At 35.6% G+C, this 20,426-nt stretch overlaps 1 protein-coding gene across 1 annotated transcript; it reads right to left on the reverse strand.

Annotated features, from left to right (window-relative positions):
* Positions 1–10,158: 10,158 nt before the first annotated feature.
* Positions 10,159–12,661, reverse strand: LOC138128362 (uncharacterized). The gene is made up of 5 exons (XM_069044565.1): positions 11,798–12,661; positions 11,443–11,727; positions 11,183–11,390; positions 10,770–11,128; positions 10,159–10,709 (listed from the first exon to the last, which is right to left on the reverse strand). Exons 1-5 carry the CDS (start codon positions 11,909–11,911, stop codon positions 10,221–10,223), a joined length of 1,455 nt encoding a protein of 484 aa, XP_068900666.1. The 5' UTR covers positions 11,912–12,661; the 3' UTR covers positions 10,159–10,220.
* Between the last annotated feature and the right edge of the window lie 7,765 nt (positions 12,662–20,426).

Genomic DNA, 20,426 nt, shown 5'->3' on the forward strand with positions numbered 1-20,426 from the left:
GTGTTGTCATCAAAATGTATCGAATTTTCTCAGAAATCTCTTTCCCGCAGCATGAAATGAGATTATTTTGTGTTATCTAGCTTACATATGTACTATTAGAGTGAGCTGACTGTAAGTGTTCCTCTAGTTTTTTATCGCCAGCAGATACAAGATCCGAGAGAAGCAAGAGAAACCATCTCATTATTTAACGCATCACATTCAGTAGATTTAGAAGCCAAGGGAGAACTAGGAACCAACACATCAGTTATCGTTATCACATACAGTAGACTTGGGAGTCTCGGGTTTCTGAGGTTTGCGTTCGCTGCTTTGACGACCCTGGCCGCTGACTAGCCTGTGAGACAAAGAAACTAATGTTAATAAAGTTTACCGTTACTTGTTCGAAAAAAAAAAGAAATAATGACAGGGGGCGTAAGCATAAAGAAAGTCTAAATTGCCTACATTACCAAAATTGATTTTTGACCATTTCTATATCAACGATTAATGACACAGATTACTTCGGAAAAGGTATTTCAATTTACTTTTTTTGTTACAATTTTCAGATTGTAGTGCAGGTATAATAAAAAATGGGGTATGATACACGTTTATAAGGGCATTTAAAGCACTTGCGACATTAAAAGCACTCTGCTACGCGTCGTGCTCTTAGACCCGGTTGTTAACATCGTGTCAGCTAACAACGCGTCAAGTCGGAAATTCGCCCATTTGATTGGCTGATTCAAATCCAATTTTAAATATCCCCCAATCAGATCGCTGGACATTATGTTAACTTTAACAAGAACTTGACATCGCTTTATACAACCGGGCCTTAAACTCGTCGCGCGTGCTTTAAAGGGTTCCATATAAACATTTATTATCATAATATACTATTATTTGTAGAAAAAAACATGTACAGTGGCGAGCACGGAATTTCGCACACATTGGACATTTCACTGACTTAATTTTATTAAAATGAGATACTGGCGGCAGTTTCGTGACAGTTTAGGTGAAACATCAGTCATGATCACATATATCATGCGTATCCCACCTCATTATTGATTATAATGACAATAAAGCTTAGACTAGATAGTTTTTTTTTAATGACGTACAAATTGACGTGCGAAATTCCGTGCTCCCCACTGTACTGTCGAGGGTAAGACATTCATTCGGGCCGTCAATGTTATTTAAATTTTGGTTATATTGTCACACATTAAAAAAAATTTCCTGCTGATTATGCCCATGTCAACAAAGTGTCAAACAAATTAATTAATCGATGTCAATTAATGTCATACAACATGATGATATTTACGACCGTTTTACAATGGAGCATTTTTCATTGCGTCAAGGCGACCGCATTCGTCATTTACAGTCTATAGTTTCAGTTGGTCAGGAGCTCAATCATGCCAGTATTCCACTAGATACAGTGCACAAGCGAAACAAGACGGCACAAATTCATGGCCAACTTGGACTAAAGTCCATTCATTTTGTATTGAACTTTTCAAGGTCAAATAATTTAAATTTTGGCACTGTAATTATGTTTTGTAAATAGTGACATGCATATAACCAACATAATGTGATTTAGCAATGCTCAATTCAACGTTTACGGTGTTTACCTGCATGTCACTATTTACAAAACATAATTACAACGCCAAAAAATAAAATTATTTGACCTTGAAAAGTTCAATACAAAATGAATGGACTTTACAAACATTTATAATAACCCTGTATTTAGGGTAAAATAAATGAAATCAAGTTCAGTGTTCTGGTTTTTTTTTGCCTCTCGTTACATAATTCACTTGGCCAGATATGGCTCCAGCAGGGCTTATTAAATATTCTTTTAATTGCTCACGCAAATTAAGTGCTTCTTTCCCCGGATTATTTCCTCCTCTACCGACTTTTATAATTTCTTCCAAAACTACGTTAAAGTTGTTTCCAACTTCCCTTCGCCATTGTCCCTCCACTATACCATCATTTGTTTGTCCATCACACTATGAGGGGGGACAGTATTTCTTGGCATGCTGTATTCTTTTTGTAGCTGTAGCTTTTATAATGCTGTCCACTGTAGAAGGGCTGCAGGTGATGGTACGTGTAAAAATTCGGAATCTTGATACAAGAATACCAAAAGTATTCTCGATCACCCGCCTGGCTCGACTTAATCTGTAGTTAAATATAGATTTGGGTAAATCAAGATTTGCCCCTTTATACGGTTTCATTAAGTGTTTTCTCAAGGGAAATGCATCGTACCCCACAAAAAAGTGCGGCATTTTAATATTGCTTCGTGACAGACAGCTTTCTTCTGGCAAACTAAATTTCAATTTGTCTAGTGCTTTCCCAAATTGAGAATTGGCCAACACCCCTCCATCACTTTGTGAGCCATATGCTCCTATATCTACGTAGATATTGTAATGGGACTCACACACAGCCAACAGAATAGCTGACTTCCATATCCCCACCACATTAATGACAGTTCTCAGCTATTAGGATAAACAAACCGGTTTTGTAGTGAGTTCTAATAGGGAAGTGCCAAAGTTTTGAAGTTTCTATCGGGCTTCGCTGAATGAAAAGTATATTCGAAAAAATTGTGATGTCAAAAAGTGTAATTAGTTTGTGTACACCAGAGATATGAAGTTGTGCACTTGTCAACAAAAAATTTGTTCTCATGTGTAGTGCCTTCGTTTTGGGGAGTTGTTGGCTGTCTCTTAAAATTTGTTCTGATCATTTTATAACTGTAAGTCTAGAAATCTCGTCTGTTATCAGGCCGGTATTGTTCGGAACACAGGTTTACAACATAACCTTGCCGGTTTGTTTATCCTAATAGCTGATAGGGGTGGGGATATGGAACTGATGTATAATACTAAAGTGTTTTTTATAATAAAAAAATTCACTGCCTGAGTTGGAAGGACATTGAATTGCAACATGTTTGCCATCAATGGCCCCTAAAGTATGAGGCAAATTCCACCTCTCCATAAATTGGCTCTCAACTCGTTTAAATTCCTCCACACCTATCAAAGGTTTTAAAACAATTTCGTTCAATGTCTCCCACAATGCTTCAGTTGTTTCTATTATAACTGTAGATGCAGTGGATCTGCCAACTTTGTATCCAGAAGCGATACTAAAAACTGAATTACCTTGTGATAAAAATCTGAAATTAATGTCATTTACACCAGTCATCGATACCCAACATTAAAGTCATTGCCAATCGTTGTGAAGGACTCAAAGATTCCCGGTGACTTGTTTTTGTAATCACTGGCCCAACAATTGTAAGAAGTTCATCAAACTGCACAGGAGTCATTCTTGTATACAAGAAAAACTATTCATGGTCCATTTGCTAGTGATTTTCAAACAAATTAGAATTAACAAAATTGTAAAATGTAGAATTTGATTTATTAAAGTTTATCAGTTATTTAAATTGTACATATGTATGAAAAAGTCCCTAATTCAGACTTTTGGCCAGCTTTTCGACATTTTTTCCCACTATGCACAGGCTGCACTATCTCACTTTCTTCACTGTTTGTTCCGTTATTGTTACGATTGGTATCGGTACTCTCACTGGTTTCACTATTCAAGAGCGCTTTCGTCAGCACCTCTTACCTGTTCGGAGTTGGAGCAGACTGGGTGACTGGTAAAAGCAGGGTTGCCAGATGTTTGAATATACTTGCCGCACAAACACTGAACAGAAATAGCCCAAAATCGCAAATATCCCTAGATACGAGAATCGAGAAATCGCAAAAATCCCTAAAATTACTGAAATCCCTATAAATAACTTTTGGAAGCTTCTCTTCGTTGTCACGAAATACATATAAGGCATTCACGATCTTTTTGGAACCGAGTTGGCTATGGCCATCCAGTGATTTTGTTGGCAGTACCTCGGTGATAACTAAATTCCCTTAAGGAAATTGACACTTTTTGTGTTAGGTTAGGTTGTTTTCAGTTTAGGGTTATATTTTCTGAATAGGTACCTACATTGTTGCCGGATCTCTTGAATCTGATCTGTTATTTTTAAATTAAATTAAATCGTTTAATAGCAATTTTTTATCGTATCAAATTATTTTGGCAATTTTGACTGTTCCTTTGACGGAAATTTAAATTATTTTTACATGCTTAATAAATCATTTAGTTTCTTACGAATATTAAAATAATAAATCTGGCAATCCGGTGGCAAGAAAATGTCGAACAGGCACTGACAGAAAAAAAAATTGCATCCGTTGCATCACTGAGTCAGTTAGTCCAACATGAAAAGAAAAAATCATAGCCAACTCGGTCCCAAAAAGATCGTGAATGCATAATAATTACTTCATTAAAAAAACAGGACACAATAACTAACCATTTTTTAACGTCACTCATGCGACAGTACCAGAAGAAACGTTATAAGGATTTAATAAAATTAGGAATAATAAAAAAATACCTATCTCTTAGATAATTCCTTCAGCAGGACCGTTAAGTATTTAAATGCCCTTTCTTGTATTAATTTTTTTTTTCATGAGTAGTACGGTTGGCTTCAAAAAAAACGGGAACTGTCAGAAAAAGTTCTGTCAGATTTTATTAAATTTTTATAGTTTGAAACGACCTTTTAAAGTTTAGGTTAAAAAACTGCACTTATGTGTCAGAAATACTACTGTCAAACGGACACAAATTGACATAATTTGACAAATTAAATTTCCAATTCACATTAGGTCAGATTTCAATTCCCTTTTTTTTTAAGCCAACTGTACCATGGTTAGATTCAAGTTATAGCATTTTTCGATGTTCGGGATACTGTAAAAATGAGTTTTCAGCTCCAGTCAATGTACCTGGAATTATGTTAGTTAATCGGAGTGATTCTATAAAAAGTGGCAAAACAAGTGATTATTTTTGTAACGTTACTAATTGTCACTCATTTAGCCACTGTGATAATAACGTTCCCTGTGAACGACATTCTGTAAATCATAATTTAACCACGTCGTTACCCAGTTATCAAGTTTTCCACCGTGTTTAAGTCATGTGCTTCCAACTTTTCTGTGCCTATTGTGAAGCACACGGTGCTTTAAAAGACAACGAAAACGTTGCTTTAATTTACCAAAACACGGTTCTATAGTATTTCGAGTAAGGATATGCTTTCTATTGTATCTGGCTTCAGGTGATTCAGCTGGAGGGTTCAGTATAGGGGACATTAACCATGGCGATAAAGGGTAACCTCCATCTCCAAGTAACCTTGTGTTTATATCTCCCTGTTCAAATCTTGTTCGTAGGTATCTGTTAATAGTGGATGTTGCCCATATTGCGGAATCATGTGTGGCTCCCGGAAAGCGAGCGTTTACGGCAAATATTTTCAAATTAGAATCACAAACTGCTTGAACGTTAATACTGTAAAATCCTTTTCGATTGAAATATGCCAATGCCGGTTGATTAGGATTTTGATGGGGTGGTGATACTATAGCTATATGGGTGCAATCGATAGCTCTAATAACATTTGGAAAATTAAATTTCTCAAGAAAACCATCCTTCACTGAGTTTCTTTCTTCTCTAGTTACAGGAAACTTAACGATATTTGGGAAACAATAATTTCTATCACCTCGTGTATAATCTTAGAAGCTGTACTCTGAGCCACAGCAATATGTAAATCTTTTCCTATATCGCTTTGGTAGCTTCCTTGGGCCAGTAAATGTAGAGTAGTTAGAACCCTGATATGTGTTGGAATACATGTGTGGCGTATCCCAATTCTTATGTGTGGGCCAATTAGTGGAAGAAGAACATCTCGAACGATAACACTTGGTATCCTGTATAGTTTTCTAAAATGGGAGTCAGGTATAGAAAATGGATTACTGCGGTCTCGTAATGTTCGAAAATGCTGTCTCTGAACATAGCTGTAAAATATCAGTTTGTAGGTTATAAAAAAGTAACTTAGGTAAATAGGAAACTTTTACCGTCTTTGTAGCTTCTCCAAAAAGGCAAGAAAATGTGCATGGAATAGAACAGCATTTTCCATCTTCACTTTAATCTCTTCTCTTAGAGGACACAAACTCAGATGTCAAATGACCACTAGTGGTTAATCAGTTAACCACCTCTTAAATCACACCGAATGTATGGCTCACATATTACAACTTAAAACATACCTTCCTGGACAACCATCTACTCGTACTATGCCGGCCAAAAAATTTAAAAAATAAATAAATTGTAATCCGTACTTTATTGTCATCATGATTACCGTCTTGATTATGAACGTTATTTTTTGGGTGGTAAATTTCAAAACTCAAAATTATTTTGTCATTTCTACTACACAGAACGTTTACCTCAGGTTATCTATGTACGATTGCTCTAATTTTGTTTATTCATGTCGGATTTTTGGAATATCTGAGCTTCAAACAGTTTAAATTGATTGTCAAAATGACAAGAATCGAAAGTCGGGTTACGATTCCTAAAGGTTTATTTACACTTTACTTGAATGTCAAGAAAGTGACGGCCAAAATTTTTTGGCCGCCATAGTAGTTGTGGCCAATTGTACAAACTGATGGAAGCGTTGATTTTCACTTATAATACCACGTGTTGGCAAAGTTATGTCGAGTATTCACCTCATAAAAGTTTGGTCAATGAAAATGCTCTTTTTTTTAGAATTGGACCAATCAAATTGGAATTACGCCATCATTTTCACAACAAATTATCGATAATTTTTTCAGAATTCTTGTCAGTTGTCAGTTAGATCAGAGATTTTGTAGTTAGCATTTATTTGAAGAAAACACATAAAAATTTGTTCATTTATTTTATTATTAACGATATTAATTACGAGTAAATATGCATTGATAATTTTAATTGGCCTAAATTTAACTTGCAGCGATCATTCGGTGAATACTCCAGAGTGATTGAGAAATTCCACATAATTTTGTTAGTGACCCACTCGTGCTTGCTGTTAACTCCCTCCTGCTACGCAGCAGACACTCGTGATCACCAACACAAAATTATCGGCAATTTCTCAATCACTAGCGCAGTTATGCCTGACTATTTATTTAATTCATCTGTCACTTAATGTTCATCAACCAATGAAGCAAACTTAATTTTAGTGATTTTCATGGTTACAAAAGAATTGTAGCGGATATTGGAGGATGTAGTACAAATATCAACGACTATTTCCTTCGAAAAATTTAAGCCAATCAAAAAGCTCGATGCCAAAGATGCCTCACCCGGACATCCGGTGCTCAGGAATTATACCATGGTATCTGCTCGAGGTTTTACGCATTGAGGTACTGATCTATAGCCCAGGTTCCCCAACATGCTATCACCCAGTTACCGACACACCTGGTAACTGTATCTCTATTACCGGCTATCACTAGCCTAATTCACTACACCACTCCCGGGCCACAATTATTCACCTGCCGTCACTCTCGTACTCGTACCTTGGACAGCCCGTCGGTCGCAGCTGCCAAGCGACACTGCCCCTGTCTTGCCTGTGGAACTCTTAAAAATCACCCCCGAGTCAAGGACCTTTCAGAACATAATTTATGAGCCACATGTTTGGGGTGGAAGAGGTAGTTTTTCTGTTGCGTTTTTAAAATTCTCTTACAAGTGCAATTATCGATAATTTGCACTAGTGCAATTATCGATAATTTGCACTAGTGCCAAATTTTCGCGTAGTCCTAATTAAAAAAATCATTTGGTATTAATTTTATATTTTAAAAAGAATTACGTTGGACTTACTTATCATGTAAATTTTTCTCAGGAAATAGTCTGCCAAAATATCCTTTCGTGCATGTCAAATTGTACAATTTGAAAAACTGAAAGAAATTTGAGAAATTTGATTCCTCCAAATAAGACTCATAGTATTGCAACTGATTATTTTTGTTGTGCTGTCACGAATGTCACCCACGCTTGAATTTGAATATCACGAGTGCGCAGCACGAGTGGTATTCTTAAACGTGGGGGACATGAGTGAGAACAATCCAAAAATAGTCTACTTAACTTTGTGGTGTTCTTAAACGTGGGGGACATGAGTGAGAACACTCCAAAAATAGTCTACTTACTTTGATTAAGTGTGATATTCGAGGGACTATTAAACGAACAAAATTTATAATGATCGTCACTAGTGAAAATAACCCATAATTTTCGCATGTGATGAATAATCAGGTAGTTTCGTTCTGATTGGTCCAGAAATGACAAATCGTACATTCTTATTGGAGAATTTTATGTGAGTTGAATTGTCATTCATATTAATCGAGTCCCATGTCTTTCTATAGTCAGTTTTTCTCTTTGAACTGTACTGAAACCAATTAAATATTTTACGACAGACAAAGTCTCTGTTTGCAGGAAGCTCATCAGGAACTTTCGCACTGGCACTATTTAGAGAGTGTCACACACATCTTGCTAATTGCAGACGATTATTATTTTCCTTTAACAATGACAACTGAATGATTTTGGCCATATAAACTATTGGCTCCATCTGTGCCTAGGCCAATCATGTGATTGAGGTTTATTTTATTTTTTAGACAAAATTCAGTTATGCAATTCCATCTTCCAGGCTTATTACTTATAATACTTAAATACATTGACTGCTGCTTTTTCAAAATCTCTCATAATTGACTTTGAATATTTCTGCAAGCATAAATCCCTGACAGCCTTTAAAAAAGTCCTGTATGTCGATTCTGCCTTATTAGGAAGTAAGCCATATATGGCTGGAACAACGTGGCCATATTTTAGTCCATGTATTGTGTATAATTGCAAAAACAATTGTGGTGCGCTGCTAAATGTTCCATCTAGGTACCAGTCCTCACACTTCTTTAAAAAAATAATATATCTTACAGGTTGAGTTTTTGAGCTACCTTAGGACATTGTTTTCGGTAATAGAAATCAAATATTATTCACAAGTGATATAAAGTATGTACTCACAAGTGAGTAAATTTGACAGCTGTCACTTCACTTGAATGAAACTTCATTTCTTGGATTTTTTGCAATTGTTGCACCTGTAAGATAAAACGTCGTATATCACACGTGATTGTTTTCTATATTCTGATCATCAGTTAATTCCATGATTGAGTCGTTAGCTAAAGAGCTCTCTGATCTCAATGAAAACAATGAATCGTTATCATTTTCATCCGACAAGGCCTTTTCTGCTTTTCTTTTTTTGAAGGTTGTGTTAAAAACATCTCGTTTTACTCGTTTTTCCCTGCATTTTTCTCTTTCTTTTTCTGAGTTCGTTGTTGTATTATTTTGAATTCGGGGGAGTTAGTATAAATTGTCGACTGGCGTTTTTCTCTTCCTTTTCTTGTGTTTGTAGTAGTTTTCATATTAAGTAGTGGCCGTAACATTTCTAGAGAGATAATTTTTTCACGTTTATCTTGTTTTGCCTAAACTGAATGTCCGCTGGTCTCTGGTCTGTATCTAAACAAATACTTTTTGTGCTAAATAACCCCACAGGAAATAATCAAGCATTGAAAGATCAGGACTTCTAGGGGGCCATTTGTAAGGACCATATCGTCCTATCCACAAATCTGGAAATTATTGATTTAAAAATTGCGTTACTTCTGCAACACAATGTGGTGGTGCCCCATCATGCTGGAAAATAACTTCATTTAACGCCGGACCAACTTGCATGATTAGGAGTTCCATGTATTTTACACGATTAAGATTGCCGTCTATGAAGAAGCGCCCTAAAATGTGATTACCTATCATGCCTGCCCAAACGTTAACTTTGTTAGGCCACTGTGTGTCAATTTCTTTTATAGCATACGGGTTTTCCCCGGGCCCAAATTCGATTATTCTGTTGATGAACACTTCCGTTCAACATAAATGTATTTCCATCCGTAAATAGGAAAGAAATCCAGTACCCACAAAACTCCATTCTGCTATGATAATCTCGTGGTAATAACTTCTGTATTTTTCTTGTTTTAAAATTTTATGGCAATGTTGAAGGAATATCCTTAGTGGTCAAACAAATATTTGTTTTGAGTTCTTCAGTAAGAATTTGGGAAATTCTTACACATTTTGTGTTTGTTATTTAAACAGCCAGTGTTACAAAATCTGTTATGTAGATTAATTATTATTAGGGCCCGGATTTTAGGCAATTAAAAAGTCGGAAATAGGTGCCTAAAATAGTCCCTTAAACTACTGCAAATAGTCCCTTAAAAACTGAAAATAAGCCATACTAGGTCCTTAAAGTTGTGGTTAATTAAATTAAAAAATGTGTTTTTAAAGTTTTAAGTAGGTACACACAACAAGATATTTACTAATTATTTTTTATTAATTAATATACAATACTACAAGTTTGTTAGTTATTTACATTGTTACGTATTTACATTGCATACAAGATATTGCTCTAAATTTTCTACTTTAAAACATTGTCGGTTATCCACCAAAATGGACTTATATTTTGAAAAACTTCTTTCTACCTCGCAAGAGGTAATGGGCGCAAATTTGTAATAAATTTCTTCCATTTTGGTGTCATGTTCCGGCACATCTTCACCTCTAAAAATTCTTGCCAATTCTAGAAGAAATTTGTATCCAGGATTTTTTTCAGTAACATCTTCAAGTTTTTTTAATGCTACTGCTGCTACAGGGCCTGGAGATTTTTTTAGGGAGGTAAATACGTTTTCAACAATTTTGATTGAATCGGTTAAAGGTAACCCATTTTTTTCCAATTGAGTAATACTTTCGCAGATTATTTTAAAATTACTGCGAACATAAATTAATTGGTTTTTTATTCCGGGTTTCTTCATTATAGACTGTGCTTTTTGAATAGCAACAGCAGAACTTCCATCAAAGGACATGACAACCTGTGAGTAGTTAAAAACAGTTTAACAATCAATTAATTTGCTTATCTTTTATATACTTACTTCTTTAATGGAATCAAAGTGTTCGCTGTAAAACATAGCAGCCTGAAGCCATGTTCCCCATCGTGTTAAAATTGGCTGTGGAGGCAGTGGCATTTCTTTTAGTTTTTCTTTGTACATTTCAACTCTCAAAGGTGCCTTAACGAAAATTTTTTTCACGTTCGAAATTAAATTATCCACATCTTCATATTGATAGCGAATTTTTTCAGCCACTAGATTTAAAGCATGCGCTAAGCATGTGACATGCACAATTTTTGGATAAAACACCTTAAGGTGTCTACCAGATTTTATCATATATGGTGCTCCATCCGTTACAAACAAAAGAAACTTTTCAGCAACAACTCTGGTACTCCACAAGATTTCTACGCATAGAAATTTTAAATCAAAATAAATTTAAAAAAGTGAAAAACCCTTACCTAAAGATTGATTTACGAATCTAGCTATTGTCTCATGATTTGTTCTTTCTAATTGTTTAGACGCCAAAAGATAAGATTTTCCAGGTTCATCTTCTGAAAGTTTCCCAACCAGACAATTCGCCACATATCGCCCAAGTGCATCTGTTGTTTCGTCAACTGAAACCCATATGTTAAAAGGATCCAGCTCATTCCGAATGCGGTCAATAGTCTAAAAGTGAAAATAATTTTAAATTAAATATTAAAAGATAGTATGTTCATACATCTTTGTAGCATTTTGGTAAATAATTTTTCCGTAAAGTAGACTCATCCGGAATTTTTCTACCACAATATTTTGTCAGAAAATTCTGAAACGCAGGATTTTGTAGTTTGTGCCATGGTATATTGGCAGCTAAAAAGACGTTACAAAGTTCCATATTGAATGTACTATTTGCCGATTCCTCCAAGTTCTGTGTCAGCAACGTTTGCCGAAGCGGTGTCATAATGTTCTCTTTATGGATGGCCGTTTGCTCATGCTGTTGCAAGTGACATTTTTTTTCGCATATAAACTACAAAAAATAAAATTTTCAAATAAGTAAAAAATATAAAATGACATATTTTTAATTATGCTTAACTTACCAGTTTACCACAAGCTTTACAAAACATTTCTCGGGTTGATTTTATTTCATATAAATCTTTCTTGCTTGTCCACTGTAATATTTTTTCGCGTAAACTAATTTTTTGTTTCGGCATTATGTTCACTTTAAACAGGTTCACAAGAAACACGACCACTGCACGGAGATAAAGTAAACGAGAAATGACAAATTTGTAATGCTTATATTTACGTCTCCCACCAAATTTCAGAGGAGATGGTTAATTTTATATTTCTTAAATTTTCACTTCGGGATTTTAATTTTCGTTTTTATGGCAAGGGCCATTTTATAAACGTTAAAGCTTCTAACAATACCTAAGTATCAGAAAACATTAGACCGCGTATACCTGCACCCCTTCGAACAGAGGCAAACAGATAAACTCTGTAATTTATGCCAGTCCAGTCTAATGGTTTGTGGTACTTAGGTATTGTCGGAGTATTTACCGCTGACATCATGGTCCCAACCGTAAAAGCGAAAAAGTAATTCCTGTATTGTACTGCACTTTGTACATTTCAGTAATTACATCTCCTTAAATTTTAAAATCATAAAGCATTGTAAATTTTATTGAGGTACCACTTTTACATTTTCAATACCGTAAACTTCCCAGAATTCGAAAATTGGGAAAAAACCGCAAAAATGAAATTGATTTTTGGTCATTTTAGGCATGTTCAGGCAGTTAAAAGGTAAAATAGGTATTTAAAGGGCATTTTAGGCCGAATAGGCAGAATCAAATATGGCTCTAATTACTCTAATTAAGCCAGAAATCATTTATAGACAAGTTTCATACATGTGCCTTAAAAAATAAAAATAGTCCATTTTGCCTAAAATCCGGGCCCTAGTAAGTACCAATTCACCTGTCACCAAATATCGTATCAAGTAAATTCGCATTTCCTCTTGCATTATGGGGCGTAGCTCCAGGTTGTTGAAAATACATCCTATTAAACTGTGCCAGCGGTAATTCTTCAACAAAATTTTCTACATGCAGCAAAATTGAAAATATTTTTGAGCATTTAACTTCCCTTCGATGACAAAATGTCCAACTAATCGATCTCCAAATAAACCACAACAAAAATTTATGTGGAAGCGCCTTTGAAAATGGGTTTGGACAGTAATATGGGGGTTTTCACGTCCCCAGTGTCGATGATTATGGCGATTAAATACTCCATTATTTAAAAAAGTGCATTCGTCACACCATAAAATTTTTCTGTATAAGGCAGGGTCTTGTCATTGTGGAATGTACCGTCTCACTTTATGTTTTTTTAAAATACGTTGAACTGTTCCATAAGAAGTTCCTTGTTCAGACGCCATTTGACGAATAGAAGTGTCAAGGTTTTCTTCAATGCTCAACATAACATCCAGTTCTACGTTTTCGTGTCTGGGAACTGGATATTGTTGTTTTGGCTATTTGAACGCACCATAAATGCGCAAATTTGTCTTTCACTATTCAAATTTTTTAGGATTTTTAGGAAAACGCTGATGGTAAAGACAAATAGCGGCCTGTACACTTTTTTTCACGCTCAAAATACGCTTGCAGCATGTCGGTCATTTCTTCAAAGGTATTCATTTATTCATTTTTACTCACGATTACGAGGAAATGCAATTTTAACAACTTATCAAATTCTTTGCGTAACAAATGCGCTAGCTGACTCTCACAAAGCAACATGACTTTACATTAAAATGTCTCAATTATTATTTATTAAACATTTTTATGTCTTCAAAACTTTTCAAAAAACAAATAATATTTTTATACAGCAATGTTTAGAAAAATAGTGACTTTAAAAATAAGTAATGAAAAACATATGTCACAATTTAAAATAAGAAAGTTAAATATCACCCCACTTAAACTGCTTCTTTAAAAAATAAATATTATATGGCAGTTCATAGTCCCTTAAACGCCTTTTCATTTGATATATCGTTTATTATTCCATAACAACAGGTAAATTTATGGTTTTGTGAACGCAGGTTTTGTGTTCTTCAAGTATTCAAGTACAAAAATGGAAGAAGGAAATGAGCTGAATGATTTATCGAGTACACCACCCGAAATTGCGGACGTTGCTAAAAAGGTTACGTTGAATCTGCTGCCCGAAAAGTCGCGACATAAATATGGTCGCATGGTGTAATTTGAAGAAGGTTAAAAGATACACAGAAAACGTAATCATAGTTTACTTTAGTGAGAAAGCAAAAACCATGAAGTCATCGACTCGATGATCAGATTTGTGTTATCGTAAAAAACAATATTGATATCAGTCAATATAAGAAATTAATCGCATTCTTAAAACAACATTCCGTAGGATATAACCAAAAAAAAAATCAAAAACTTTTACAAAAGAAGAAATATTGAAGTTTCTTTTTGAAGGGCCATATGAAATACGGGGTCATTATAAATGATTGTACACTCGACCGATAAAGAAAAGCCCAGGCCCTTCGGCCAGACATGCATTATTTGTTTGTCTAGTTGTATTTAGCCTAAGGAGACTAGAGGAGCAGGTAGTGCCGTCTAGTGATGGGAACATTGAAAGAAGAACCTCGATGTTAGTTAAAAAGCAACATCGTTGCATCGATGTACGATATATCGAAACAAAACATCGATGTTTTAAAAACATCGGTGAAATAATTCAAACTTTATTCAAAATTAAAAAAAAAAAAAAACAGTAGAAGTAAACATAAACGCTTAAAAAATACATATTAAAAAAAAAAAACACGTAATACCACTCATTGATATCTAAAAAACCAAGAAACAGTAGTTTATTCAATCTTTTCCCAAGCAATCTGTTTCATTTTACAGTCATAATATTGCCGGCCTTCGAAAATAAGCGTTCCGCCGGAACTGAAGTTTCTGAAATTTGCAAATACTTTGGGGCTATTGGATACAGTCTTGGAAAATTAATTTTGAGTTGGTGTTTTGTAAATCTTCATTTTGAATTTCTGGTTGGATTTGTTGTAATAAAAGTTTATGGTGATCCCATAAATCGTCAGTGTCTTCAACGGCAGCCGATTCTTCAGAAAGATCTTCTACAATTTGTGCTTCTACAGTTATCCCTGCCATTTCATTTTTTATAAGTCGAACCGCTTTTGCTACGGCATTGAAATCCTTTAAATGAATCTTTTTGAAACGTGGATCCAACAATGTAGCAATAGCAAACTGTGTCACGTTCTCTATGTGTTCGAATCGTTTTTTCATCTGTGATAATTGATTTTTGAAAAATTTTTTTGCTGCCTCATGCTGTGTTGTAACTTTCCCAATCTGATGATAAATGCCATGAATGATAGGAATAACTTTACTAATAGTGACATATTTTTCTCCAGACAATTCCCTCGTTGCAATTTCTAAAGGCTTTAGAATTAGTTCTAGTAATTCTTTCAACGTATTTAGTTCAATGGCGACTATCATGTCTCGTCCTGATGGATTGTCCAAGAGTATTTAACTTACATATCTACTAAGTTCAATAAACCTGTCAATCATGTAAAACACAGAATTCCATCTCGTCTGCACATCTTGTTTCAATTTCAAGGTAGTTCCTTCTGGAACTCCATCATTCATTTGCATTTTTCTCAGCGAATAATGTTTCTTATTTTTTCTAGAATCGCGCTAATTTCTGGTGAATTTTGAAAAGATTTTTCAGGCACGACGTTTAACGTATAAGCAAAACAGCGTGCGTGTCTAGATTTTCCAAATGTATCAATTGATGCTTTAACAATATTTGCTCGATTATCTGTTACAATGGCAATAATTTTTTCCAATGGAATATTCCAATGACATAAAGTATCAGTTAAAATTTGAGATAGTGCCGTGTGTCGTTCTTCTAATGGAATTAGAAACGATCGGAAAAGCAGCTACAACAAAAGAGAAAATCAAAGGGGTACGTGGGCTAATTGATAAGTGGACACCGTCAGAGACGCGGGACGTCGTAAAGATCGACGCCTTGAAGAGAACTATACGAGTTACCATCATGGAGCAAGCTATAGAATCTGAACTTGGCGAAATCGGTTTGAAGTTCCATAGTAAAAAGCACGTCATTTTTTATGGAATCCAACCACTTATTAAACAATGTCTTGTCATTGGGAAAAGTGGAAATATTTCACTGAAGAATCCGATTTGAAAGTCTTTCCACAACCAATAACAGCACATTTTTTTCGATATTGATAAGACATCTGCAGTTATTTAATAAATTACACATTGATCTAGTGTGATATATTTATTTCTTACCTTTTGTGCTATTGGAATCGCTCAGTAATAATAATGACACCATAGTTTTTGTACAATAATGATTATTCATAAAACAGAAGCGCCCTCTCCTGTTCCGAATAACTACTATTTTGCTTCTTTCAAGGCCATCCTATTCAGTTTCAATCCCCTGGGCTAAATACTACTAGACAAACAAATAATGCATGTCTGACCGGAGAGCCTGGGCTTTTCTTTACCGGTCGAGTGTATAGTGTTCCCATTTATAATTTGGTTTTACTACCAGCCCTGTTGTCAGGAAGTTAAATACCCCGACAATAGGCAACTACCGCCATAAATCCTAGGACTGTAAAAGAAGGTCTCTTCTCTGTTGTCTGACCAGGCTACAATATCTTCACGTCTATTGCCAAAACCACAACCCCAGCCCCTAATAATTACAATTGCACAGCCATAAAACGAAATTATAAATGGGAAAACTATACCATCGTAGGTACCTGTGCGCTATGCTTTAGGTGCGCCGCTACGCCCACTCGTTACAAACATTTATAATGACCCAGTATTTCTAATGAAAAAGGTAAATAATAATATTAATTTTATGCATTATTATTTACGCATTATAATCGGAAATTTTTGCATTGTAAATCAAAAATGTTATGTAATTAATAATTATGTTATTGTTATAAATTTCCAATACATTTTATGCATGTATTAATAAGATGTTCTTGACAGGTAGTCCTAATTATGGGAGTTTTTGGTGCATGTAGACGGGACGAACTTGTGAAAATGACCATCAAAGATATTGAAGACAAAGATTCCTTATCATTTATATCATTTATCATTTATAATGACCCTGTAGTACAAGTTCCTGATACAAAAACAAATAAGAGTCGTGTCTTCACTGTTAGCAACAACAGAGACGAGTCAGTTGATTTTTTCTCAATTTTCAGAAGATACGTTGCGTTAAGACACCCCATGCCGTCTTTTTCTACGATATTCCAACGGAAAATGTTTTAAACAAGTGGTAAGCATGAATATTATTGGAAAAATCCCCAGCGATATCGCCCAGTATTTAAATTCACCAGGAGATAAATTATATACTGGTCATAGTCTGCGTCGAACATCAGCCACAGTTTTAGTTGATGGGGGATGGGGGAGGTGATATTGTACAGCTCAGGCTGGAAAAGTTCTTCAACAGCTGAAGGATACATTGAAGATAGCATTAATAACAAAATCGGAACGGCTCACAAAATCTTAGGTAAGGACGAATCACCTCAGCAACTCACTATTCACTCAGTTACAACAGGCGAACATTCTATTTCAAACTCGTTGAGACTTTATTCGTCAGGAATTAAAATAAAAAATTGTAAAAAAAAACTGTGTATTTAATTTTAATAACCATAATAATAGTAATCTTAGGCGGAATATAGCCTAAGGGAGTCCGTTTCGGCTCAGGGACGCGAGGGTCGCGGGTTCGATTCCGACCTAGGGCGAAATTTAAAAAAAAGGCTATATTCGATCTCGTGATTCGGAAGTCACGTTAAGCCATTGGTCCCGGTCTATTGAGTTGGTCATCATGCCTCTCATAGATTTGTAAACCAGTCCTAGACTGAGAAACAAATTTATAATTAATGTTTGATACCGTGCGATCATTTAAATTTATAATTAAAGGAGGCTATGATTTTAAAATTATGCTGGCAACACCACTGACACCTTGATTTGAATTGTCAAAATGACGCTTTAAAATTAAATACAAAATATGAAACGGCGAGGTAACAGTTGTATTCAAGTCAGGTGTTAACTCGCAGTAGTTGCAGTTTCATATTCTGTATTGAATTTTGAAGCGCCACTTTAACAAACCAAATCAAGATGTCAATGGTGTTGTCAATCTAATTTTAAAGTCATAGCCAACTTTAATTATAAATTTAAATGATCTCACGGCATCATATGTATTGTTAATAAAATTTAATGTTTTGTAAAACTGACGTTTTTAATTATTGCGCAACCTGTGCGATTGTAGGAAAAATCTTGTGTATAATGCGAAAAGGAAAGGATACATCTTTCATTCCCCCCCGAGGAAGGGCGGGCTGCTGAGGCTTTCCATAGCCTTTTCAGCCACACTGACGGAAAATTCGGGATGGGTGCAGTGAGGATGGGTGCGGAAGGAAGGTGGTAGGTATTGAGGGGTAAATAAATACTGACCCAGCATTTGCCTTATCTGTGATATGAGACCTGCGCTCATACCACGATGTGATGTAGTGGGGAAACCCCGTGTAATGCGAGCGCAAAATGAGGTGGTAGTGTCAACATGACAATACCATTACTTTTTGCCAGAGCAATCGCCTCAATGGATATGTGGGATTCGTGGTTATCCAATATTAATAGAACTGGATCCTCTGTCGAAGGCTTTTCACATGCAATAAAATGATTCAGATACTTAACAAAGAGGACTTCATTTGACCATCCTGAAGGATTTGCCCCTCCAATTGATCCTGCGGGTGCACCGATTATCATATGATCTTTAAAATGCACTCGCGGAAATATCAACATAGGCGGCACATGATTTCTGTTAAGTAACCAGTAGGGGTGTCCTTCTCCCACCCCATCTTAGCTTATATAACCACTGACGAGAGCCGTCCGAAAACTGTCCGTCTCTCTGTCACCACTCTGTCTTTACCTGAATCATACCTTTTGTAACACAACACAACACGAGACAATATACATTTGTTAAGTTATACATTCCGAGTACATCATTTATATCACCATCATCAAACCAGCAAAACCACACAATTTCCGATAGCATTTATTGCAGCAATCATTGTGACATTTATACCCCTTTCGCCAGAAGTTACACTGCCAACTTGTTTGGTTCCTTTCGCACACAAGATTTTTGGAGGTACGTGTACCGTTGAATTCCCTGTCTCATCAAGATTATAAATACGTCTTGATGAAAAGTTATGTCGCGTCAGAACTTCTTTTAGGTTTTTAAAAAACGCAGACACATTTTCACGGTTGAAACTAGTGGCCCGTGCCAAGCTAGTAGGTTCCGGCTTGCTTAAGGATAAACGTGGGTACCGTTTTCGTAATCCCCTTAACCACATGTATCCAGCCGACTTCGTTTCCTTCCAATTCGGAGGTATTATTATATTATTTTTATTAGCATATTCAAATGCAAGATTAAGAATACCTTTTCTTATTAAGCCATGGTGCAGCCTGGCAGCCTGTTTACAATATTCTACTAACTCCAATTCTTCGACATTAGAGAAAATTCGCTTAACGTCATTTCGAGCTTCGTACTTGAAAGCAAGTTGATCAGGTATAGCCCTGTGTTTTAATAAATGCCTCGTTAAAGTAGTTCGAGACACCTAAATTTCGAGCAGCTGTTCTAATTTTGGTGTTATTCTGTAGAACATTTGTCACTGCTCTCGACAAAGCCTCAACATCAATTTTTTCTCTAGTTTTCCCTTGTTTACTTCGCGGCATTATGCTATAAATAAAAAAAAAATGAAAGAGGTGTTATGTGGTTGTACCTTGGGCCACGACCCAAAGTACAACATCTTTGATGGCTCGAGGTACAACAATGTGCAAGTGACATAAAAACCCGGAATGTATCAGTTTTAGGTAATATTTATCACAATGACAGTGTTCGCAACTTTTACGGCATATGATAACGTATACACCACCGATATTTGAACATTTTAAAATAAAAGGTAACAGTGTGGGGGCTTACCTAACTGGATTAAGAAAATTTACTTTTAATATACGAAATAGCACGCGTTGGTTTACTCTGCCACATGTAGACTGACGGCTGTTCAACCTAACTAAATAAAATGGCCTACAAGGCATCTGTAAAAGTATTGTAATGTTTTGGCCCTGGACCTGTAGATGGCACTTACAGATCAAAAGACCCAAGGTACAACGCTTTCCCCTACAGCTAATTTTCTACAGTGTAAAATGTACTTAAATTTTTTGTCAATGACCAATGTCAATTTTGACAAACAAAATACCTAATCTAACCGAAAACGCGGAAGTGCTCACTCTTTCGTAATTAAAAGAAGGGTGGTCGATCCGGAGGGTAGCCCAGTATTATAACATCGCGAACAGCACCGTGTAGAGGATAAAACAGACAATATTATGGTGCTCTAAAATATCAGCGACATTTTATGTTGTCAAACTTACCTAACCTATATAAAAAATACGAGTATGACGTTCAAATTTCAGAAAGGCATCTTTACATGTGGAAAAAACTGTAATAAATTGACTTCTTGATTTTTGAGGTGTACTCTATAATTTTGAAATTAACTGTACGTCAGTCCTTGCATTTAGGAATTTTTATGCACCTTTTATCATCGTTTATCACTCGTTGACTTCTAAGTGGCTGCCTTGCTCGTTAAATTCTATTGTGGCGCAGTAGTGCAGTGTACATTTGTTTGGT

This window comes from Tenebrio molitor, chromosome 4 (genome assembly GCF_963966145.1).
Source record: "Tenebrio molitor chromosome 4, icTenMoli1.1, whole genome shotgun sequence".
Taxonomy (NCBI): domain Eukaryota; kingdom Metazoa; phylum Arthropoda; class Insecta; order Coleoptera; family Tenebrionidae; genus Tenebrio; species Tenebrio molitor.